Below are 26527 nucleotides of genomic sequence, written 5' to 3'. Positions count from 1 at the left end.
ACCGGCAACACTGGTGTTCAGACTGAACAAACTAGGACTGCCAGTGCCGCAAGCCTCATGAGGGTCTCCCACTCCCTCTTTGGCCCATTTTTGGGGAGCCCCAGATCTCTTCAGTGAGGATTCATCCTTGCACAACAAAGGGACGGACGTTTGCACTCATCTAGATTTCTACACACAGGGGCCATTTTCCTAGGAAGGTGCCCTGACAAAGAATCATTCAATATTTTCATTATCACTTCTACAAAAAAAAAAAAAAAATCAAACTGTAGAACAAATAAAAATAAAGTCAGTAATTAGACTCCAACGAGCTGCTAGATTATACAAGTCATTCCAGGGCATACTTCACAGTTACGTTGTCTTTGCACCAAACCTATGTAAAGTGTATGGCACTTTCCCCAAGGTGAAAGGATTCAAAGAAGTTAAAAAATGTATATTCTGTAGACACCACAGAGCCAAAAACACACACATAAATCAGTGTGACATAAAGTCTAATCTTCAACTACACTCCCTCAGACCCTGGAAAGGCCTGTGTTAAATGCAAGGACAGGACCTCCAGACAGAACATAACTTACAGGTCATTATCATCTTGCTGGGTAAGCCGCTGAAAGCAAAGCAAGGGGAGTGGGAAACAGGGACCAGAGAGAACAGAGGTGGGATGGAAGCATTGCCAACTGCAGGACAGCCAGGAGAAATGAAAGGAAGGTCAGTGGATATCTGAAGTTAACCAACCTCATCCTCACTTTGCCAGTGGCTAGAGGAGATAGACACATCCCTGGGGTGGATGCAGAAGTGAACGCACAGGAATAGAGCAGTCTGGATAGCCATTCAGCAGCAGCAGGGCTGGCCTGCATTTGCCCTTCCTGGTAGTCTCTCCTCCAGGCTGTGACTCACAGCCTCAAAACTACATCCTGGTCTTCCCCTGTAGTCTTCATGTGTGTTATAGCACCTCTGTCCAGGAGCTCGGTGAGAAACATGGAATCCACCTTGGAGCTGTCCTGTAACTATCAACCCCAAAATCCAAACCATTTCGAATTCTATAAATTTTGTCTGCCATATGCCTGACATCCCCATTTCTCAAACTCCAGCTTGCATCATATCCTCAATGATAATTCCTCACTGACCTCCCTGTCCATGGTTTGTCCAACATCTCTACTGCCATCCTTCATCCTGTCACCCTGCATAAGTCTTCTCTGCTTCTCCCAATCCCACTATGGGACAAAACCTAAATTTCTTGGCTCGGTGTGCAAAACTCTTGGTGCTCAGGCTCCCGTCTAGCTGTACCCCCCACCTAGAACTTCAGCAAAGTAAATCTCAGGTCTTTCCCTGAACATTCAGTGCTCTTTTTTGCTCCTGCTCATTTGGCTGGAATGGTTGCCCCTGCTTGTCTCCCTGAGATGCCCTTCATTCCTCAGGTCGCAAGTAGGTCCCTGCTCCCTCTTTAGGATTTGCACACACCTCCCCCATAGCATCTGTCTCTCTGAGTGGTCACAGTTTCCGGATCTGTGTGCACACAGCAAGCCTGGACGTTTCTTTGGACATCGAGAATGAGTCTCCATCAGCTCTGTGCATCTGTGCCTAATCCTGGGTCCCACATACAACAAGTACTAACAAGTCTTGACCGTGGAATAAAATGAAGGGTGGTACCGAAGATGGTGATAATGGACCCTGCAGTACCTGAACACTAAGACTAGACTGGAATATATTTCAGGAATACTAGTAAGTGGGAGTGGAGAAGATCTTGTTGCCGATAAACCTAAATTGAATGGAAGAGGCTTAGCAAACAGTGTTGAGTCCTAGATTTCAGGATAAGCCAGAGAGGACTTGACAATTTGAGTAAGGCAGGAGAAGAGAGACATAGCCTAGAAAACATTGATCCCAGAAGAGAATGGAAGTTGGCAGGACAGAATCAGGAGAGCAATGTTCCCTCTTGCCAGGGTTCTGTCATCTTTGCCTGAATGCTTCTTTATTATAGTCTTGTAGTGGGGAAATAATTATGTGAAGGAACTTGCAAATGCCACAGAAGTTAATTTATACTTTCTCTTTAAACAGCTCTCTAGATTCATGTTTGAGGGGCGGGAAATAAAATTGGTAATGACCTGTGCAGCCTTCATCACAATGAACCCTGGATATGCAGGGAGGACTGAACTGCCAGACAACCTGAAAGCCCTGTTTAGACCATTTGCTATGATGGTTCCAAACTATGCTTTGATTGCAGAGGTGAGCTTCACATTATATAAGCAGCAAAATGATAAGCTTGTTTCTCTTACTTACCATGCAAATAAGAAACCTTACATCAAGGTTGAAAGTTTCCTTTGTTAATCCACACTAGTAATGGTTGTACTTTGTTGATTTGCTTTTAAGTGTAGATATGATTGTTCATCCTGTGTGTTTATTTGGCTTTTTACTGCTATATCCATAAGGCTCTGAATGGTATTTGGGATACAGTTGGCCCCTAAAGTTGAAACAAATCTGAGTTTAATGAATCAGTTCATTGGGATTTATTGGATTATCTCTAAGAATTAAAACATCTGGATTATTTCTAAAAAGTACTACATTATTCTCACTTCTCTTAGAAAATATAGAAAATTATTTTTATTTATATCAAGGGATATTGCATAGATGCTGTAATAATCACTGTGATGGAGGTTGGAGTCTGTAACAGCTGAGCCAAAAAAATAGCAATAAGTTAATTATTCACGTTTGTGTCTATTCTTTCTGTAGTTTTCAAGGCATCTTTGTATTTAAACTGGGTTTTGTTGCTTCATTCTTCCTGTGAATCCATGGGGAGATGGGGAGCACTTAAGGCAGGTGGTGTCTTCACTGTTTTTTAACACAAGTATTCGTATTTATTCCTAACATGAATTCAAAACAGTTTATTTGATACCAGAGCAAATCAGGAAATCAAGATAGAATTACCATCATCATTAAGTCAACAACAGGAGTCACTGTGCACTTACTCCTCATGTAGGATCTCTGTCCTTAATGTGCTGTACAGTGTGATTTAATGTTATAACTAGTACTCAAACAGTATTTTTCACTTTGTGTTTCTATGTGGGTACAAACTGTTGAAATCTTTACTTAATATATGCTAAACTGATCTTCTGTATATAAAGATGATTGAAAATGAATCTTGATGTGAATGGAAGGGGGGAGGGAGAGGGAAAGGGGAGGGTTGCAGGTGGGAGGGAAGTTATGGGGGGCGGAAGCCATTGTAATCCATAAGCTGTACTTTGGAAATTTATATTCATTAAATAGAAGTTAAAAAAAAAAAGAATTACCATCATCAAATATTAATTTTCAAAGAAGAGCATCTGCCCAAGGTTGACCTGGAAACACCCAGAGTCTACCAGTTTTTCAGGTGTTCATATTTAAGCAGTGTGGGCACTGAAGCTATGTTCAGTTTTCCCCTGAAGTCATTATTTGGATCTCTCCAGTAAGGTCTCCTATTTGGCAGTAAATGAACACACTTCCTTTCCTAGCGTGCTTCAGCCCCTCTCAAATGATCGATTCAGCCTGCATGCAGTGGGGACACCAGCTGGTCCCTTCCCCATCTTTAGAACCCACAAATAAAGTGAAAAATCTCTTTCTTCACGCTGCTCTACAGCCACACATGCATGCCACCCACTAGGCAGACATCAGGGAATTGGAGGGACCTTACAAGTGAGGCCACCCAGCTGCAGGTCCTGGGATCGTCAAGTGCCCTGGCCCACACGGTAGTGATGGGGAGCTTACCTCCTGAGGAGCGAGCCTGCTCTGTGCTGGATGGGCCTGCCTGTTGGTTCCTTAATGAAGGCGTCTTCCTTTCCCCTCTTTTGTGAATAATGTTTGCATAATCATCTCAGGAGTCTTCACTTCTGACCCTCTCTGTGAACAGGGTCAGTAAATGGCAGGGAGGAAACAGAGTTTAGATCCCAGCCTAACATTTTGTTCACATTTCATCATTTGTCCTATTGTTATATTGCTCAGTAATAAATTAGACAAATTTAAAAATACAATATTCTAAGATCTTTTCCTATTATAGATTGAATGAGTAAGGACCCAGTCATCAGTAAATATTTTAAATCACCTACTGTGTGCAGGATATTGTACTCAATCATAATAGAGAAGTAACCCAAGTAGACACCAGAAAGAACTCTCTGCATCATTTCAAATCCTGCTACTGAGGTCAAGTGCAGTGTTTTGGGGGATACTATGGTTAGAAGGAAGGATCCACTTCTAGGTTCACTGTCAGAGACAGCAGGTGTCAGCTGATTAATTTAACCAGGGGTGCAGATAACCTATCAGAAACAAGACAGGGCAGGAGAGCGGCTGCATATCTTTGCATAAGTCCCTTCACTCCCAGGGAATGCAAAGGTAGCAGCTGGCGATCCCTGAGACTGTTCACCAAGGTGGGCTTCTTGTCAGCTGAGAGAAGCTCAATCTGGCTTTTGAACTCAGGTCTTGTAACACCAGCCAACCTCCATGCTGGCATTTAAACATTAGCCTTTGCTGCGCCATCAACCAAATGTCACGCAGGCCACAATTTTCACCTACAGAAAAGAAGCAGAATCAGTACCCTGGTCTCCTCATGCAAGCTTCCACATTGCTGTGATGCAGAAAATCTCTTAGCTTTATTAAATGAAGTAACAACCTTTAAAGGGATAATGCCTAAAGTAGACTTTGACTACATTGGTGTTACACTCATACAATGTTATTCATGCAAAACAATAGCCATCACAATCTATTTTTCTATTCTAGGTCATTTTATATTCTGAAGGATTTGAATCCAGTAAAATATTAGCAAGAAAAATGACTCAGATGTATAAGCTTTGTAGTGAACAGCTGTCTCAGCAGGATCACTACGACTTTGGCATGAGAGCTGTGAAGTCTGTGCTGGTCATGGCCGGGTAAGAAACCAAAGTGGTCAAGAGTGGCATCCCGGGCCACGTAATCAAATGCAGTAAGTGGGTGATTCACAATAGGCTCTTAGAACAGCAGCTGGTGCCTAGTGATTCATCAGTGTCCACAGCTGCTGCTGTCAGCATTCTTACCCTCACGCTGCGTGTCACAGTGAAATGGGCCAGCTCTCCCCATCCCACAGCTCTTCCCTGTGAATGTCAACAGAGTTGCCCTTAGATTAAACCCAAATCCAATTAGCTCTGAACTCATTTCATTTCCCCTGGACCCGTCACATGCACCCAAGTTTGAGTATGGACATTCTTCCCTGCCGGAACACAGAACACAGGATGAGTAGACCCCAGCACAGGCTGCTATGTATATGATGAGATGAATGATCCACATGGCCTGACAAAGCCTCAAGGTTTAAAAGAGACTCTGCCATCTGGTTTTCAGTTCAGGCTCATCTCACAAACTTCACCTCTGTCCTGAGAGTCTGAGCTGCTTTCCAGTTCCTGACCTCTTACTCAGGTCCAAACCCTGCTGTTTATAACTTCTTGGAATGGCCCTATCTAGATAGAATCTCTCCAGTCCTCCCCCTCAGGACACGCCCCTGTGGCTCCAGTTCAGCACATCCATGCCCCTTCTGCCTGACCCCGGTATCCGTGGGCTCTGCACAGGCCCCAGCCCCTGCCTACTCTACCCCGTGTTATTGCATTTACCCCCCGATTCAGTGTGCCTCCTCTTTGCAGGGTTGCCATGCCAGGGCTAGGGCTACTAGGAAGTTCAGTTTTCCTTGCCCTCATAGGGAACATAGGGATAGCCCAGCAGACCAGACAGACAAACGTGCAGTCATCTCTAGGACATGATGCCGGGAAGGCAACCTGAGGGCTGTGCCCGAGGTGCGCTGAGCAGGGAGTGGGATACAGGACAGAGGTTTCTAGACATGGGAGAAAGGGGTTAGGCTTTGAATGGGAAGTAAGAGTGGGCACAAGAGAAAGGCAGGGCATTCTGGGCATCCACTAAAAAAGAAAGTCACAAGGAAAGGAATCATCACAACGCATTCAGGGAACTGTAAACGGGCTAGGTAAAGTCCGGATGGATTAGGGGCACAGCGAGGAGATAACCTTGTCATTCTCCTCAATGCCACGCCGCCGGTGCTGAGCGCGCAGGGAAAGCAGAGCCCCTCTTCCATTGGGACTCTGCAGGGGGTGCCTCTGTGGCTCTTGTGAGCAGAAATCCTGATCCCCCAGCCCCCAGCCGGCCCCAGGTTTGGGAAACCAACCTTATGTTCTTGCAATAGCATCTGAAAGATCCCTTTGAATTTAGGTCTTTAAAAAGAGAGAACCCGGACCTAAGTGAAGATGTGGTATTGATAAGAGCTTTACGAGACTCCAACTTGCCAAAATTCCTGACCGACGACGCTCTTCTGTTCAGGTGGGTGTTTAGAAGCACAGCCGTCACACAGGGGTGAGGCAGAGTGTTGTCTGCGATTCTTTCTGTCTCTAACAAGCTAGTAACTTTCTCATCTCTTCTGGAGGCACTTACTGCAGTCTAAGAAGTACTAGTTTAAAATAAGAGTACTAAAGGTAGATCATTCCAACCATTTATTGTTACTTTTTAAAATCACTGTGCTGTAAAACTGGTTGGTTACGACTTCCAAGTCAAAGGGAGATTTCTGACCTTAAAAAAAAAAATCAGATTTGGCGCTTAATAATAATGTGATTGTTGTTATCTGCTTCTTTCATTGTTAGAGTTTATGTTTCCCCAAGTTATACATGTACATAGTTTCAAAAGTAACAGTCTGATAAATTAGTCTCGTGAGAAACAACAGTGGGAGCCCTGTATCAGCTCCCACTTGCCAAAGGCAATCGTTTTTCAAGTCTTCCTTTATCTTGTGATTCCTTCCATGCATCTTAGCATCATATTAATGTCTTTTCTTGATTTTCCAGTTTTAGGTATTAAGTTAGTAAAAAGAAGAGGAGGATATACACATATACTTCTTCCCCTACAGCTATCTTCTCTGTGTAGTTATATAACAGTACAACTTCAGCTGAATAACCAGGGTTTCCATAATTGTTTTTGCACTGAAATAAATTTACATTTTAATTTCATTTTCCACATACTTTTTGAATTGTCCTTATTCTGATAATACAGTAACAGCACTGAGGCATGTTTTTTTTTTTAATTAATTGATTCAAGTTTTCATTTTCCCTGCCATGGTTCCTTGTCTTGGTTTTATTTTTTAATCCTTTTCCTAATTTCCTGTAAATGGACCAGTAATTCATCTTGAAATTCTTCCAGAGTGTAAATCTCCTTTAACTAAATCTTTACTTGTCCGTAATATTCTATTAAGTTGGTCTCCTTGGAGCCCTCTGCCTCCTGCTCTGACCTGGACTGGTTGCCCACTCTGCCCAGTGTAGGTCTGCAATCCTAGCGTCCATTCGTAATGAAGATGGGCTTCCTCTGCCTTTGCCTCCAGCATATCTTCTGTTTCAAGAACCCGCGCCAACTTCTTTATTTTGCTACAGCACATTCTTCTCTACTTTGTTGAGAAAGGGTGCAGAGGAAATACTTCGAGATCTTGCCTGTCTTAAAACGGACTTGTTCTAACTCTCACCCTCAGTTAATGGTTTGACTGCATCTGGATTTCCAGATAGGAAATTGCCTTCTAAACTCCAGTGTTGCCACTGCTTTGCCTATGCTACTCTGATGGTCAGGTTCCTGAATGAAACATAATTTTTTTTCCTCTAAGAGCTTTTAAGATATTTTTTGTTTCTCCAGTGTTCTGAATTTTCACAGTGATGTGCCGTGGTGTAGTTTTTTTTTTTATCTATTATACCAAGAAAGACTTTATTCTCCCTACATTGTCTCTATTTTATACAGTTCCTTCCCACCCCCTTTTTTTTGCATTGGTTTTTTTAGCAGCTTTTAATTTGTCTTAAATTTATGTATAGTAAAATTAATTATTATGATGTATAGTTCTATGAGTTTTGACAAATGCATAGAATCATATAACCACCAATCAAAATATAAAACAGTTCCATCTCCCAAAAAAGTCATCATGGTGCCCCCTTTATAATCAGACTCTACCCTCACCCTAAACCCTTGGCAAACAGTGACTGGTTTCTATCCCTATCACTTTGCCTTTTCCAAGATTCCATGTAAATAGAATCATACATAGTATGTAGCCTTTCAAGTCTGGATTCTCTGACCTGATATAATATACTTGGGATTCATTCATGTTGTTGCATACATTCATAGTGCATTACTTTTTATTACTTAATAGTAATCCATTGTATGGATGTGCAGAGTCTACCTCTCCACTTACCAACTAAAGCATGTCTGGTTTGTTTTCAGTTCTGGAAATTCTGCATAAAGCTATTATAAAAATGTGTAGGTTTTTGCATGAACATAAATTTTCATTTCCATAGGTACATGATTGTGGACTTCTATGGTAAATATAGGGTGCTTCAAAATTTTTTTTCTTTTTTTTTTTTCTTTTTGACAGGCAGAGTGGATAGTGAGTGAGAAAGAGACGAGAGAAAGGTCTTCTTTTGCTGTTGGTTCACCCTCCAATGGCCATCACCGCTGGCGTGCTGCGGCCAGCGCACCATGCTGATCCGAAGGCAGGAGCCAGGTGCTTCTCCTGGTCTCCCATGGGGTGCAGGGCCCAAGCACTTGGGCCATCCTCCACTGCCTTCCCAGGCCATAGTAGAGAGCTGGCCTGGAAGAGGAGCAGCTGGGACAGAATCCAGCGCCCCGACCGGGACTAGAACCCGGTGTGCCAGTGCCGCAAGGTAGAGGATTAGCCTATTGAGCTGCGGCGCCAGCCTCAAAATTTTTTTAAAAAATAGAATTAAAAGTCAAGTTGATTTGGGGGCAAAAAATTTAAATCCATGCATATATTTTCTTTTTAAGATTTATTTATTTATTTGAAAGGCAGAGTTTCAGAGAGGCAGAGGTAGAGAGAAAGTCTTCCATCTGCTGGTTCACTCCCCAAATGGCCACAACAGCCGGAGCTGCCCTGATCCAAAGCCAGGAGCCTGGAGCTTCTTCCGGTCTCCCACATGGGTGCAGGGGCCTAAGGACTTGGGCCATCTTCTACATTCCCAGACCATAGCAGAGAGCTGGATTGAAAGAGGAGCAGCTGAGATTAGAACTGGTGTCCATATGGGATGCTGGTGCTGCAGGCAGAGGATTAACACACTGCACCACAGTGCTGGCCCCTCAAGTAGTTCTTTATATTGGGGGGGGTGCAAATTTTTGAAATCTTTACTTAGTATAGAGTTAGTCTTCTGTATATAAAGTTAGTTAATTTATTAGACTAAATAATTAATTTAATTATTTAGTTATCAGGCTACAATTTGTAGTCTGATAACTAACAACATCTCTGGTATGTCTGATTCCTTAATTAAGAATGGGGTGGGAGAGGGAGAGAAGGTGGGATGGGAGTTGGGGTGGGAGGGCAAGTATGGGGGTAAGAACCACTATATTCCTAAACTTGTACTTATGAAATTTGTAGTCATTAAATAAAAGGTTTCTTTTTTTAAAAAGTATTTGAGGCCGGCACCAGGGCTCACTAGGCTAATCCTCCGCCTGCGGCGCTGGCATACTGGGTTCTAGTCCCAGTCAGGGCACCGGATTCTGTCCCGGTTGCCCCTCTTCCAGGCCAGCTCTCTGCTGTGGCCATGGAGTGCAGTGGAGGATGGCCCAAGTGCTTGGGCCCTGCACCCCATGGGAGACTAGGATAAGTACCTGGCTCCTGCCATCGGATCAGCGCGGTGCGCGGGCAGCAGCGCGCCGGCCTGTGGCGGCCATTGGGGGTGGGGAGGGGGAGGAGAGAGAGGGTGGGGGAGATAGAGGGAGAGGGAGAGAGAGAGAGGAAAGGAGGGAGAGGGAGGGGGAGGGAGGGAGAGGGAGGGGAGGAGGGAGGGAGGGAGAGGGAGGGGGAGAGAGGGAGAGGGAGTAAAAACAGAACTCAAGTTTGGTGTAAAAGCCTTGAAATCCATGAATAGTTTAATATTTTCCATGGATTTATTTAAGACATCACTTATTGCCATGAAAATAATACTTAACGAGATTTCAGATATAGAAGGGGACAAGAGGGGAGAAAAGGTAAGTGCTGTATCTGTTTTGAAAAGCATAGCATGTTCATGGAAAGCCAAGACTCTGGCAAAAAAAAAAAAAAAAAATCCTACGTGGAGGATCTCTGAGACCTCAGTGGAAAGAAAGGTTCATCAAAGAAGGACGTACTCCTCTCTGAAGGGAGGAGAGAACATCCACTTGGCTTATGGCCACGTCTAAATACCGATGGAGTCTATCTTCACAAAAGGCTTCCATGGCCTTAGCAGCCCATAGCAAGAGCCTTGGGTGATCACGGATGTCATAAATAAGTGTTCATTGTTAAAGGAATAACAGAAGTCACTGTGCACTTGCTCCCCATGTAGGACCTCTGTCCCTAATGAATTGTACTATGATAATCAACTGCAAATTGTCTTCCCAAACTGTACTCTATATATTGTGTGTGTGCGTGGGTGCGAATTGTTGAAGGCTGTGCTTAGCATGGAGCTATGCTTAGCATGGAGTTGGTCCTCTGTATATGAAGTCATACTAAAAATGAACCATAATGAAGGAGATGGGAGAAAGAAAAGGATGGGAGAGGGGAGTTGGGGGTGTATGGGGGAAAGAACCACTGTATTCATAAAGTTGTATCTATGAAAAAATGCATTCATTAAAAACTTAAAAGCATAGCCTGTTAAAAACCTCATAGGTAAGCAATGTTTTTTTTTATTTTAAATTATCTCCAGATAATGGAACACTGATTAAAGTATCACATTATTTCAAACAAAACCATAATCATCCTTTACTATTCAGTAACAACTTCTTTTAACTTTAATTCTTAAGGTGATCAGATTTCATGCATTTCATATATACAGATTTCATATATACAGAGCAAAGCGATACTTCCCACACTACCTCCTTCCCACCCAAATTCCCTTCCTTCTTCCTAATTTTAATTTTTACAATGATTACTTTCAGTTTGTTTTAAGATTAACCCTACTCTGTTCACTTCAGCAGTACATATACTAAAAAGATCAACCCTACGCTAAAGAATACAATAAATAGTAAGAAAAAAAGTGTTCTTCCACAGTAGAGACAAGGGCTGTTAAACAATCATCAAATCTCAGAATGTCAATTTTGTTCATATACATTACATTTTTTGAATTATATTAACACAGGTCAGGGAAAGCATAGGGTATTTGTCTTCTTGGGACTGGCTTAATCCACTAAGTACAATAGTTTCCAGTTGCATCCATTTTGTTGCAAATGACAGGATTTAATTCAATTTTTTGGCTGAATAGCATTCCTTACTATACCTTACTATACATACCACTTACTATTCCTTACTATACATACCATAATTTCTTCATCCAGTCATCAGTTGATGGACATTGGGGTTGATTCTATATCTTAGCTATTATGAATTGAACTGCAATAAATGTGGTGGTGCAGATAACAGCTTTATATTTCATTTTATAATGAAATAAAATTTCATAAAATACTTCATACAATATGAAAATACTACATATTTCATTTAGGTAATTCCTAGGAGTGGGATTGCTGGATCATATGGTATACCTATTTTCAGATATCTGAGGTATCGCCATACTGTCTTCCAAAATGTCTGTACTAGCTTATATTCCCACAAAGAGTATATTGGGGTACCTTTTCCCCCCACATCCTCACCAGCATTTATTGTGTTTTGGCTTCTGTATAAGAGCCATTCAAACTGGGGTGAGGTTATTTTGATTTGCATGTCCCTGATGATTGGCAATTCTGAGCATCTACTTCTGTGTCAGCCATTTGAATTTCATCCTTTGAAAAATGCCTCCTCAAGTCCTTTGTTCACTTCTTAACTGAATTGTTTGTTTTGTTGTTGGCAAGTTTCTTGAGCTCTGTATAGATTCTGGGTATTAATGCTTTACCAGTTGCATTGTTTGCAAGTATTTTCTCCCATCTGTCAGTTACCTCTTCAGTTTGCTGAGTGTTTCCTTTGCAGTGCAAAAGCTTCTTAGCTTGATGTAATCCCATTTGTCAATTTTTGCTTTGACTATTGGAGTCTTTTTCCAAGAAGTCTTTGCCTATGTCAATGTCTTCCAGAGTTTCCCCAACATTCTAATCAAGTAATTTGATGGAATTTGGTTGTAGATTTAGATCCTTGATCCATTATTAGTGGACTTTTGCATAAGGTAGGGTATGTGTTTCAAACTTCTGCATTTGGAGATCCAGTTCTCCTAGCACCATTTGTTGAAGACACTGTACTTTCTCCAGAGAATGATTTTTACCTCCTATGTCAAAGACTAGTTGGTGGTAGATGTGTGGGTTGACTCCCTCCCTTTGGTCTACATGTCTATTTTGGGGGCAGTAATAGGCTGTTTGGATTACAAATGCCCTATAGAGTGCCTTGAAGTCTGGTGTTGTGATACCTCTTGCTTTGTTTATGTTTAAGATTTTTTGTTTTAACTATTTGGAGTCTCATGCTTCAATATGAATTTTGGCATTTTTTTCTAGATCTGAGAAGAATGTCATTGTTATTTTGCTTGGAATGGCATTGAATCTGTAAATTATTTTTGGCACTACTGACATTTTGATTATATTAATTCTTCCAATCCATAAACTAGGAAGATTTTTCCACTTTTTGTGTGTCTTCTATTTCTTTCATGTTTTGTAATTTTCATTGTAGAGATCTTTGACTTCCTAGGTTAAATTTATTCGAAAGTATTTAATTTTTTTGTAGCACTGTGAATGGGATTGGTCTTAAAAGTTATTTCTCAGCTCTGGCATTGTCTATTTATCCAAAGGCTATTGATTTTTATAGCTTGCAACTTTTCCAAACTATCTTATGAGTTCCAACAGTCTCTTAGTGGAATCTTTTGGTTCCCCTATGTAAAGAATCAGGTCATCTGCAAATAGGGATAGTCTAACTTCCTCCTTTTCAATTTGTATCCATTTGGTTTCTTTTTCTTGCCTAACAGCTCTGGCTAAAATTTCCAGGGCTATATTGAATATCAATGGTGAAAGGGCATCCTTCTTTGGTTATGGATCTTAGTGGAGATGCTTCCAAATTTTCCCCATTCAATATGATGATAACTAGGGTAATCTATTGCCTTGATTGTATTAAGAAGTGTTCCTTATATACCCAATTTGCTTAATGCTTTCATCATGAAAGGATATTGTATTTTATCAAGTGCTTTCTCCACATCCAAAGAGATAATAATATGGTTTTTTCTTTGTTATTGTGATATATCATATTTATTGACTTGTGAATTTTGAACCACCCCTTGCATTCCCAGGATAAATCCCACTTGATCTGGGTGAATGACCTTTCTGATGTGCTGTTGGATACAGTTGGCTAGTATTTTGTTAAGGATTTTTGTTCATCAGGGATATTGGTCTATCGTCCTGTTTCTTTGTATCTTTTTTTCTGGTTTGGGAATTAAAGTGATACTGGCCTCATAGAAGGAGTTTTGGAGGATTCCTTCCCTTTAAATTATTTTGAATAGCTTGAGAAGAATTGGAATTAAGTCTTTAAAAGTCTGGTAGAATTCAGCAGTGAAGCCATCTGATCCTGGGCCTTTCTTTGTTGTGAGGGACTTTATTACTAATTCGATCTCCATCTTGATTATTGTCCTGTTTGGGTTTTCTATGTTTTCATGACTCATATTTGATAGGTTGTATGTGTCCAGGAATCTATCCATTTCTTACAGGTCTTCCAATTTATTGGAATATAGCTCTTTATTTTATGATTTTTTTATTGCTCTTTTATCCATTGTTACATCTCCCTTTTCATCTCTGATTTCATAGACTTGGCCTTCTCCCTTTTTTTTTTTGGTTAGTTGGGCCAATGATATAGCAGGTTTTTTTTTTTTTTTCAAAATAACCAGCTCTTCTTTTCACTGACCTTTTATGTTTTTTGGTTTCAGTTTTGTTTATTTCCTAATTTCTTTCCTCTTAATTTAGGATATGGTTTTTCTAGGTCATTGAAATGCTTGATAGCTCATTTATTTGATGCCTTTGCAATATCTTGATGTAGAAAATAATTGCATTAAACTTCCCTCTTAACACTCCTTTAGCTGTATCCCATAAGTTATGATATCATATTGTCTTCATTTCAAGTTGGGCATGTTAGATCTCCTCTTCTGTCAGCAGGAGAGAGGGTATGATTATGTCTGTTGGTGGGTTCTGAGGCAATCATGTTGAAGGTCTGCCCTGCAGCTGACTTGAATGTGTTTTCAGGCAAGCACAAATATTGAGCATTACATATAAAGGGCAAAAAGGCCATGGTTTCTTTTTTATTCCTCTAAATTTAGCATCTTTGCTTATTTTTTAATGTTTAAGTTATTTAACAGATTAAATGTGAGTTGAAGATGCAATTCTAAGAACACAATGATAATCCCTTTCTCCCTCTCTCCCTTGCCCACCAGCACCCTGTTTCCTTCTCCCTTTTTAATTTTTGAGAACAATTTAAAGTTACATTACAGTAAAAGGCTTAATACTTCACCAAATCAGTTTAACAATTAGAAGGCAAAAGGACCCTAGTAAAGTGGGAATATAAACAACAGATATAAATAATAGTTGAATGGAAAAATGACCATTTTACCCATATACAATAAATTTTGAAGTAATTGGATTATTAAAATGATAGTAGTATAACATTCTTTTTTTTTACTTATTTGATAGGTAGAGTTAAAGATAGAGAGAAAGGTATTCCTTCCATTGGTTCACCCCCCAAATGGCCGCCACAGCCGGCGTGCTGCACCAAGCCAGGAGCCAGGTGGTCTCCCATGCAGGTGCAGGCGCCCAATCACCTGGGCCATCCTACACTGCCTTCCCAGGCCACAACAGAGAGCTGGACTGGAAGAGGAGCAGCTGGGACTAGAACCCAGAGCCCATATGCTGGCACCGCAGGTGGAGGATTAGCCAAGAGAGCCACGGCGCTGGCCCCCAGTAGTGTAACATTCTTAACTATTGAGTAGGTAAAGGTATAAAAGTTTTACAAAACAATTTGTAGCAACACTGACACAGACATTGCTCTTTTTTTTTAATTGTAGCTTCTTCATATATTATGGAGAGCATGTGTTCCCCTTTATCTGCAGCCTTGCCAGAATTTGTTACTGTGTTTTAGGTTTTAGCCATTCTGATAGGAGTGAGGTGATCTCATTGTGGTTTTTTTAAGATTTTATTTGAGAAGTGGAGTTACAGAGAGAGAAAGGTCTTCCATCCGCTGGTTCACTCTCCAGATGGCCGCAACGGCCGGAGTTATGTCAATCTGCAGCCAGGAGCTTCTTCTGGATCTCCTACATGGGTGCAGGGGCACAAGGACTTGGGCCATCTTGTACTGCTATCCCAGGCCATAGTGGAGAGCTGGATGGGCAGAGGAGCAGCCAGAACTAGAACCGGCATCCATATGGGATGCTGGTGCCTCAGGCAGAGCATTAACCTACTACACCACAGCGCCAGCCCCTCATTGTGGTTTTGATTTTCATTTCCCTAATGGCTAGTGATGAGCATTTTTTCATATATTTCTTGGCCACTTGTAGTTCTTTTAAGAACTGCCTGTTGAAGTCCTTTGCCCATTTCTCAACTGTGTTGGTTGTTTTTTGTTGTTGCCCTTTAGTTGCTGATATACTCAGAATATTAATCCTTTGTCAAATAGGTGGTTTGCAAGAATTTTTTCCCATTTTGTTGAATGTCTCTTAACTCTATTAATGGTTTCCTTTTCTGTGCAAAAGCTCCTGAGTTTGATATAGTCCCATTTAGTTTTGCTTTGGTTGATTCTGCTTTGGGGGTCTTGTCCAAGAGATTGTCCCCTACAATGCTCCAATGTCTTGGAGCATTTCCCCTATATTTTCTTCCAGCAGCTTCATAATCTCAGGCCTTAAATTTAGATCTTGGATTCATCTTTAGTTTATTTGTGTATGTGATGAGGGATGTTAAAAAGAATGAAATTAGATATATATATATATATATATGTATGTATCTTTGTTGAAGAAATTATCCTTACTCTACTATATGATCTGAGTACTTTAGTAAAAAAATCAGTTGGCTATATGTACGTGGATTAATTTCTGTGTTCTCTACACTGTTCCATTGATCAATGTATCAGTTTTTATTTCAGTGCCAAGATGTTTTAATTACTATAGCTTTGCTGTATGCTTTGAAATTGGGAATTGTGATGCTTTGCACTTGATTTTTCTTGCTCACAATCGCTTTGGCTATTCAGCCTCTGGAATTCCACATGAACCAGCAAGGATGCTCATTAAACATCATAATTAAATGTGCCAAAGAAAAAGCCATGTTGTCAAAGTGCACACTTAACCCACCAAAACCCAACCTTTGCCGAACTCCTCTAAAATTTTTCTTTTAAACAAGAGAAGGTAGACAGATACATGTTGATAAATGCCAACATAGAGAGTATATTTTACCTGTTAGTATATACTATATCTAATTTTTTACTGATGCTAGATGGCTTTTATATAAATTGATACTTTGAAACCAATAAAGCCTATAAAACTTCATATAGGTCCCAAATTAATGAGGGTTCTACTTAATGCTTTTTTTCTTTATTTATAGTTTCTGTGGCTTAGGAATTCAGGAAGGACTTGGCTGGAGAGGTCTATCTCAAGGTCTCTTATGTAGCTGTGTGCAGATGGTAGAAGGATAAGGAACAGCAGGGCTAGAAGGCTAGAGGGTGACTATTCAGTCTCAGGACTTCTTTATGTAGTCTTTCCACGTGGGCTTGTTGGAGCTTCCTTATGACAAATGCTAAGCATCTATAGTGAGTACTCCAAAAGAAAAGCAGAAGTACATAACATTTTTATGATCTTCGAAGTTGTGTAGTGTCAGATCTGCCCAGCTTCAAAGTGAGCAAACATAGACCTGAGTGTTTCTTCAATGGCTGTCAGTGGGAGGAATGTCAACATCACATTGTACAAACAGCACATGGGATAGGAAACATTGTTCAGGCTGTATTTTGAAAACAACAATCTGCTCCATAAAGTAAAATCTTTTTTTAATACTTAGAACTGATTAAAAATGAAATGTAAGGAGAAAAGCTCCCAATTAGTGATAATATTACAATTCAACAGTTTTCTGTACCCCTATTCTGCATTAGGCTATTTGATATTAGACTTACTAGGTGCTAAGCTAAAAAGATCAATAAAGATAGCATCTCTGAGCACCTAAAAGGTAATCCATAAAAGTGAAATTGTCACCTCAAGATACAATGACTTTGAATAGCCCCTGTCTCAACTATCAAACAGGTTTTTTTCCTGTTATTTGTTGAACTTCCCACTCTCCTACATGTATAAAGTCAACCAAAAATAGATCCCAACAACAACAACAAAAAAAGAATGAAAATAGGAAAGGGAGGAAGAAAGGTGGGAGGGCAAGTAGGTAGAATGGGAAGATTCATCACGTTTCATAGATACATCTTTTGTATCTATGAAATGCATGAAATTTGTATAACTAAAATAAAAGATTTCCAGGGTGAGGAGAAATCTGTAGCAGGCTAAAAAAATAGTATCTCTGACTTGAGGTACTTGATAGTAAGAAATAAGACACACATGAACCAGATCAGCAGTTTAACACTGTAACTTATTAAATGGCATATACAGAGCTCTTCCAGAGTGCCTAGCACAGTACCTGGCACATAGAAGTTATTTTTTATTATTTTTATTTTTTACAACTTATCCTTAGCATGAAAAATAAGTGTGCTTTTAAATTATTTATTTTTCTTTATTTGAAAGGCAGAGGGATAGAGACAAAGAAATAGATCTTCCACCCACTGGTTCATTCCCCAAATGCCTACAATAGCAGGGACTGGGCCTAGCTGAAGCCAGGAGTCTAAAACTCAACCCGGGTATTCTTCTGGGTGGCAAGGACCCAAAAACTTGAGCCGCCATCTCCTGCCTATCAGGTTGCACATTAGCAGGAAGCTGAATCAAAAGTGGAGGGACTGAACTCAAACCTAGCATCCCAAGTGGCATCTCTTTGTTTATAATTAACTTGTATTTCTTAATAAATTAAAAAATAAAATTTCATGAGTACGACTTTGAACATAGTTACTCCTCCCACCATATCAGTCCTCACATCTTCACTCCCACCCCTCCTCCTCCCTCTCCACTTGCCAGTCCCTTTTTCCATTAAGATGAATTTTTAATTAATTTTGTACACAGAAGACCAACTCTGTACTGAGTAAAGATTTCAATTTACACACACACACACACACACACACACACACACAGCTAGAGAGAAAAAAACTTGTTTTACAGGTAACTCTCCTAATACAACTCATTGAGGACAGAGATCATGCATGGGGAGTTAGTGCACAGTAACACAAGCAAAGTGGAAGTTCACTCCTTCCTTTAGAGAAGAGTACGTCCTTCTTTAATGGCCCATTCTTTTCACTGGGACCTCACAGAGATCCTTCATGTAGAACATTTTTTGCCACAATGTCTTGGAATTTCATGCCTGAAATACTCTCATGGGGTTTTCAGCCAGACTAGGTAAGCCTTAAAGGGTGATTCTGAGGTCAGAGTGTCACTTGAAGCAATTGTCATTCTATGAGTCTGCTGTGTGGACTGCTTCCCATGTTGGAACATTCTCTCCATTTAAATTTTATTCATTATTATTAACAGGCAGTTGATCCTATTTATATCATCACTTTATATGGGGGCCGGCGCTATGGCGCAGCGGGTTAAAGCCCTGGCCTGAAGTGCCAGCATCCCATATGGGCGCCTGTTCTAGTCCCAGCTGCTGCTCTTCTGATCCAGCTCTCTGATAAGGCCTGGGAAAGCAGTCTCCATGTGGGAGACCGGGAAGAAGCCCCTGGCTCCTGGCTTCAGATTGGTGCAGCTCCAGCTGTTGTGGCCATCTGAGGAGTGAACCATTGGATGGAAGAACTCTCTGTCTCTACCTCTCTCTGTAACTCTTTCAACTAAAATAAATCTTTAAAAAACATAATATGCTCCCTTTAACAATTAAGATACATTTTTACCACCAAGCTTAATGGGATTTGGAGTCCCATGACAAGTTTTTAACTGTACCCTTAAAAGTAAGTCCGAGGAATCTGCAGAACTATACAGCTTTAGAGTTACAAACTTCCTCCTCCCTCTTATTCCCACCCTCACTCTTTATTGAACTGCATTCTCAATAGACTCCACACACACATGATCAACTCTGTGTTAAGTATAGAGTTCAACAAATAGCATGAAGAAAGACCAAAAAAAAAAAAACTATTCCCTGACTGTCAAGACAAGGGAAGCTCAAGTCACTACTTCTCGAAGTGTCAATTTTACCTCTACAGATTTCATTCCAGGTACTCTATTCAGTCTCACAAACCAGGGGAAACATACGGTATTTGTCCTTTTGGGGCTGGCTTATATCATTAAGTATGATTATTTATAGATCAATCATCTTGTTATGAATGACTGGATCTCATTTTTTAACTACTGTGTAGTATTCCATAGTGTACATATCCCATAATTTCTTTATCTAGTCGTTGGTTGATGGGCATTTAGGCTGATTCCATGTCTTAGCTATTGTGAATTGTGCTGCAATTCATGGAGGTGCAGATAATTTTTTTGTTTACTGATTTCATTTCCCTTGGGTAAATTCCCAGGAGTGGGATGGCTGGGTCATATGGTAGGGCTATATTCAGATTTTTGAGGTATCTCCATACTGTCTTCCATAGTCGCTTGACCAGTTTACATTCCCACCAATAGTGGGTAAGGGTACCTTTTCCCCACATCCTCACCAGCACTTGTTGGGTGTTGTATATGAAAACCATTCTAACTGGGATGAATGAAAACCTCATTGTGGTATTGATCTGCATTTCTCTGACAGCTAGCAATCCTGAGCACTTTTTCATGTGTCTTTTGGCCATTTGGATTTCCTCTTTTGAAAAATGTCTAAGTCCTTGGACCATTTCTTAACTGGGTTGTTTTAGTGTGGAATTTCTTGATCTCTTTGCAGATTCTGGTTATTAATCCTTTATCAGTTGCATAGTTTGCCAATAATTTCTCCCATTCTGTCAACTGCTTCTTCACTTTCCTCACTGTTTATTTTGCCATACAGAAACTTCTCAATTTGATGTAATTCTGGTTGTTAATTTTGGCTTTGACTGCCTGTGCCTCTGGGGCCAGGAACTCTCCCTAAGCCAATGCCTTGCAGGGTTTCCCCAATGTTCTCTAATAATTTGATGGTGTCTGATCATAGATTTAGATCTTTAATTCATGTTGAGTGGATTTTTGTCAGGTGTAAGGTAGGGGTCTTGCTTCATACTTCTGCATGTGGAAATCCAATCTTTCCAGCACCATTCATTGAAGAGACTATCCTTTGTTCCAGGGATTGGTTTTAGCTCTTTGAAATGTAAGTTGGCTGTAGATGTTTGGATTGATTTCTGGTGTTTCTATTCTGTTCCATTGGTCTATCCATCTGTTTCCGTACCAGTACTAGGCTGTTTTGATTATAACTGCCTTGTAGTATGTCTTAAAACCTTGGTATTATGATGCCTCCGACTTTGTTTTTGTGGTATAAAATTGCTTTCGCTATTCAGGGTTTCCTGTCTCTCCATATGAATTTCACCATCATTTTTTTCTAGATCTGAGAAGAATGCCTTTGGTATTTTGATTTGTATCACATTGAATCTGTAAATTGCTTTTGGAAGAATGAGCATTTTGATATTGTTTCTTCCAATCCATGAACATGGAATATTTTTCCTTTTTTTGTATATTCTATTTCTTAATGTTTTGTAATTCTCATCATAGAGATCTTTGACATCCTTGGTTAAATTTATTCCAAGGTAGCTATTGTGAATGGCATTGATCTTAGAATTTCTTTCTCAGGCATTACGTTGTCTTTGTATACAAAAAATGTTGGGGTGTGTGTGTGTGTGTGTTGACTTTATATCCTGATAATTTACCAAACTCTTCTATCAGAAATTTTCCTTTATGTCCTGTATGGATTTCAGTAGTTCGTGCATTTGCTTCTGATTGCTTCTATGTAATCTTATGATCAATTTTCTGAATTCCATTTCTTGGATTTCTTCTATCTCATCATCTTCACAATCTAGTATTGAAGTGTTATTTTGGTGTCATGTTGTCTTCCTTATTCTTGTTTCTTGAATTAGTGTGTGCGTTTGTTCAGCATTTGTGGTTATATTCATTTCTTCTTTTTTTCCTGTGGTGGCTTTTATCATTGTAATAAGACCCTGTAGGAAATCTACCAACAACAGACACTGGCGAGGATGTGGGGAAAAAGGGACACTAACCCACTGTTGGTGGGAATGCAAACTGGTCAAGCCACTATGGAAGTCATTCTGGAGATTCCTCAGAAACCTGAATATAACCCTACCATTCAACCCAGCCATCCCACTCCTTGGAATTTACCCAAAGGAAATTAAATTGGCAAACAACAAAGCGGTCTACACATTAATGTTTATTGCAGCTCAATTCACAATAGCTAAGACCTGGAATCAACCTAAATGTCCATCAACAGTAGACTGGATAAAGAGATTATGGGAAATGTACTCTATAGAATACTATACAGCAGTCAAAAACAATGAAACCCAGTCATTTGCAATAAGATGGAGGAATCTGGAACACATCACGCTGAGTGAAATAAGCCAGTCACAAAGGGACAAATATCATATGTTCTCCCTGATCGGCGACAACTGACTGAGCACCAAAGGGGAAACTTGTTAAAGTGAAATGGACACTATGAGAAATGGTGACTTGATCAGCCCTTGCCCTGACTGTTGATGAACAACTTAATACTTTATCCCTTTTAGTATTTTTTTTGGTTGTTCTACTTAATACTGTTGGTTGAATTCTGTAATTAATACACAGTTATTCTTAGGTGTTAAAATTTAACTGAAAAGTGATCCCTGTTAAATATAAGAGTGGGAATAAGAAAGGGAAGAGATGTACAATTTGGGACATGCTCAAGCTCCAAATGGTGGAGTTAGAAACATACCAGAGGATTCCAATCCAATCCCATCAAGGTGGCATGTACCAATGCCATCTCACTAGTCCCAGTGATCAATTTATGTTCACAATTGATCATAATGATAGGACTAAGAATCAAATAGATCACAAAACAAGACTAGTGTCTGCTAATACTAACTGATAGAATCAAAAAGGGAGAGAACGATCCAACATGGGAAGCAGGATACACAGCAGACTCATAGAATTGCAGATGTCCTAAACAGCACTCTGGCCTCAGAATCAGCCCTTAAGGCACGCAGATCTGGCTGAAAAGCCCATGAGAGTATTTCAGGCATGGAAAGCCAAGACACTCTGGCAAAAAAAAAAAAATGACCTAAATGAAAGATCTCTTTGAGTGAGATCCTAGTGGAAAGAATGGGCCATCAAAGAAGGAGGTACCTTTCTCTGAAAGGAGGAGGGAACTTCCACTTTGACTATGGCCTTATCTAAATATGATCAGAGTTGGTGAACTCAAAAGGCTTCCATAGCCTTGGCAACTCATGACTAGAGCCTAGGGTGATTACTGACGCCAGAAATAAGAGTGTCAATTTGTTAAGTCAACAACAGGAGTCACTCCTCATGTAGGCTCTCTGTCCTTAATGTGCTGTACATTGTGATTTAATGCTATAACTAGTACTCAAACAGTATTTTTCACTTTGTTTCTGTGTGGGTGCAAACTGTTGAAATCTTTACTTAATATATACCAAACTGATCTTCTGTATATAAAGAGAATTGAAAATGAATCTTGATGTGAATGGAAGGGGAGAGCGAGCAGAAGAGGGGAGGGTTGCAGGTGGGAGGGAAGGTATGGGGGGGCATTGTAATCCATAAGCTGTACTTTGGAAATTTATATTCATTAAATAAAAGTTAAAAAATGACTCTGTAGGTAAGTAGGGGTGTCTGCTTTCAGTGAATATCTAGAGGTGTATGGTAGGTGTTGCCAGGGAGCTCTGTTCAGTTCTCCAGGGTTAAGGGCATGCCTAAGGTGACACACCCAGGTTTGGTGTGGTAAATCTTTTTTTTTTCCTTTTTAAATAAGAAGGGAAGTTCATTCTGCTCAGCTGAGCTCCTCTCCACAAAGGAGACCAATGCCTGAGCACTGGACTCAGTGGGTATAATATTCATCCACTCTGCCCCAAGGACCACACAAAGGACCTGTGCAGTCCTCGGTGTAAGTTCAGATTTCTCTACAATGTCCCTCACCACATAACTAGGAAGCCCTGAGCATGTGGAGTCTCCCACTGTGACTGCCCCAGCCACACATTGAGTCCTCCCACAAAGTCTCAGGTTTTCACAGTCCCAGCACAGAAGCCTCCCACAGTCAGGAGCTCCCAGCCCCCTGTTAGTTCTCCACACCAGAGTCGGGAGTCTCCACTAGCCTGGCTCCTGGGCACAAAAACAAGCTAGCACAGCTGTCGTGAATGTCGAAAATGGCACTTGCTCTATCAGCTCTTTACATGACACCGTGTAAAGTGATTGGGGAGAGAGAAATGTGTCCCTCTTTTTTTTTCTCCCCCTCCCCAAGTTGGATATGTACACTATCCCCCATGGGGCTCCAAGCCGAGTTCCCTCTAGGCTTCCTTGCAGCTTTATCACCAATGGCTTGGGCTGCTACAGTATGATCTCACCTCACTTTCCAGTGCTGGTACTTAGGCCATCAGGTGCTGGAGTCCTCTGAGTTGTGGGTGTCCATGCACTCCATGTAGGTCCACCATGACCTTCTAATCTGCATAGTTTCCTCTGCTGTTTTCTCCCTAACTGTTCCCTGAGACCACAGCTCTCCACTATTTTTTAACTATTTTCTCCTGGACTAGAGCAGTAAGCTCCCTCCCTATTCTGCCATAGTGGAACACCTCCCAATTGAATGATTTTTAACATTGTGCAGTGCTGCAAAATTGACACACATTCAGTAGAAACCATTCTCTTAATTTTTGTCTTTTCCTGGGCTATCATTGTGCACTATGATCCTCTCTCACAGTGCTGCACAGTAGTGGCCCAAGTTCCACATCACCCTCCGTGGTTCAGAGAAGAAACTGACCCTGCAGAGTGCAGTTTACCCTGAGTGGTAAACTGATGTTGCATGGATTGTGTACATTAAATGCACAGGGAATATCAGGACATAATCCCACTGTAAGTGGAGGAGCATGTGTGCTCTGACTTGCGAAGTCTTAGACGTGGACATTTTGATTTTTCCCAGTTTTTCATTCTAGTGATGTACGCTCCTTGCATTTGACTTTGTGCACTTGTGACAATTCTATAAGTTTCCTGGAAGAAAGTATCCTGGATCCTAGGACTTGTATTTTTAATTTAATTAAACTTACCAGATGCTCTTCCAAAGGTTTTACCCTCTTATATTTCTGTTATTTTCTAAAGTACCTGTTTCCCCTGAAGTGTTTTTTTACATTTTTTTAACTTTTATTTAATGAATATAAATTTCCAAAGTACAGCTTTTGGATTACAGTGCCTTTTCACCCCCCATAACCTACCTACCACCCACATCCCTCCCATCTTCCACTCCCTCTCCCCTTCCATTCACATCAAGATTCATTTTCAATTATCTTTATATACAGAAGATCAGTTTAGTATATACTCAGTAAAGATTTCAACAGTTTGCATTCACACAGACACACAAAGTGTAAAGTACTATTTGAGTACTAGTTATAGCATTGATTCACATAGTACAACACATTAAGGACAGATCCTACATGGGGAGAAAGTGCACAGTGATTCCTGTTGTTGACTTAACAATTGACACTCTTGTTTCTGGTGTCAGTAATCACCCTAGGCTCTTGTCATGAGTTGCCAAAGCTATGGAAGCCTTTTGAGTTTGCTAATTCTGATCTTATTTAGACAAGGCCATAGTCAAAGTGGAAGTTCTCTCCTCCCTTCAGAGAAAGGTACTTCCTTCTTTGACGGCCCATTCTTTCCGCTGGGATCTCACTCACAGACATCTTTCATTTAGTTTTTGTTTTTGTTTTTTGTTTTTTGTTTTTTGCCAGAGTGTCTTGGCTTTCCATGCCTGAAATACTCTCATGGACTTCTCAGCAAGATCCGAATGCTTTAAGGGCTGATTCTGAGGCCAGAGTGCTGTTTAAGACATCTGCCCTTCTATGAGTCTGCTGTGTATCCCACTTCCCATGTTGGATTGTTCTCTCCTTTTTAATTCTATCAGTTAGTATTAACAGGCACTAGTTTTGTTTTTGTGATCCCTTTGACTCTTAATCCTATTATGATCAATTATGAACTGAAACTGATCACTTGGACTAGTGAGATGGCATTGGTACATGCTACCTTGATGGTATTGAATTGGAGTCCCCAGGCTAAATGAGAATCATTTAGCCATTTATATTTGCCATTTTAGGGCATTTTTCAACTAAGCTCATTTACTTATTGACTTAAGGAACTTAATTATAATATAAGCATGGGAAGCATTTCTATAAGTCTCTGATTTGTTAAGGTTATGTACAAAGTCTTATCTCATAGAAGTCTGCTTTTTATGTTTGTTTTTATCACTTTTTTACCCTGTCAACCTTGTTATACAGTTGTTGATTTCCTGTCTTAGAAAAACCTCCTTACCAAAATGTTAAATTTATCATCTTTCTTTCAACTACTACTCTTGTTATTATATTAAATATGTTTACTGTATCAAATGATTATTTTTATCATATGAAGTGGTGTCTAAGCTTTTTTCTAAAATAAATTGTTTCCCATATAAATAGTCAGCTTTTTCCTTCTTCCCTTTTTTACTTCATCCTAATTTTCCATTTTGTCTTACGGATTACCAGTTGGAAATACAATGGTACTTCAACAGTCCATGAAAGGAGTATATGGGCACTCATTGCAATACTACTACACCTTTGTTTTTCGTTGTTTGTTTGTTTGTTTGTTTTGACAGGCAGAGTGGACAGTGAGAGAGAGAGAGACAGAGAGAAAGGTCTTCCTCTGCCATTGGTTCACCCTCCAATGGCCGCCATGGCCAGTGCAGTGCGGTGATCTGATGGCAGGAGCCAGGTACTTCTCCTGGTATCCCATGGGGTGCATGGCTCAAGCACTTGGGCCATCCTCCACTGCCTTCCCAGGCCACAGCAGAGAGCTGGACTGGAAGAGGGGCAACCGGGACATAATCTGGCGCCCCGACCGGGACTAGAACCTGGTGTTCTGGCGCCGCAAGTGGAGGATTAGCCTAGTGAGCCACGGCGCTGGACCTTTGTTTTGTAAACTTAATAATAAAAAAGGAAAAAGCTCAAGGAAAATGGAATTAAAAATTTTGTTCTGATGTAGAATTTTTCTAAATTCCACGCATAGTGTTTTTTTTTTAAGATTGATTAATTTATTTGAAGGACAGTATTAGAGGGAGACCTTCCATCCATTGGTTCACTTCCCAGATAGCTGTAATAGCCAGGGCTGGGTCAGTCTGAAGCCAGGACCTTCAGTCGGGTCTCCCACAAGGTGCAGGGGCCCAAGCACATGCACCTGAGAAAGCAGTGGTGGGTGGCATATTAGCAGGGAGCTGGATTGGAAGTAAAGCAACCAGAACGCAAACCAGTGCCCATGTGAGATACTGGTGCTAAACATGGTGGCTCCACAGTGCCAGGCCCCAT

At 40.6% G+C, this 26527-nt stretch overlaps 1 protein-coding gene across 1 annotated transcript in view; it reads left to right on the top strand.

Moving 5' to 3' along the window:
• The window catches only part of DNAH6 (dynein axonemal heavy chain 6), a 315521-nt gene that overhangs the window by 138802 nt on the left and 150192 nt on the right, over window positions 1-26527 (top strand). The window contains exons 31-33 of the mRNA XM_008254187.4: window positions 2050-2217; window positions 4738-4886; window positions 6205-6312. Coding sequence (XP_008252409.2) covers window positions 2050-2217; window positions 4738-4886; window positions 6205-6312 — 425 coding nt within the window. The remainder of the gene's footprint in view (window positions 1-2049; window positions 2218-4737; window positions 4887-6204; window positions 6313-26527) is intronic.

This window comes from Oryctolagus cuniculus, chromosome 2, assembly GCF_964237555.1.
Source record: "Oryctolagus cuniculus chromosome 2, mOryCun1.1, whole genome shotgun sequence".
Lineage (NCBI taxonomy): Eukaryota > Metazoa > Chordata > Mammalia > Lagomorpha > Leporidae > Oryctolagus > Oryctolagus cuniculus.
This window is presented reverse-complemented; position numbering and strand designations above follow the sequence as displayed.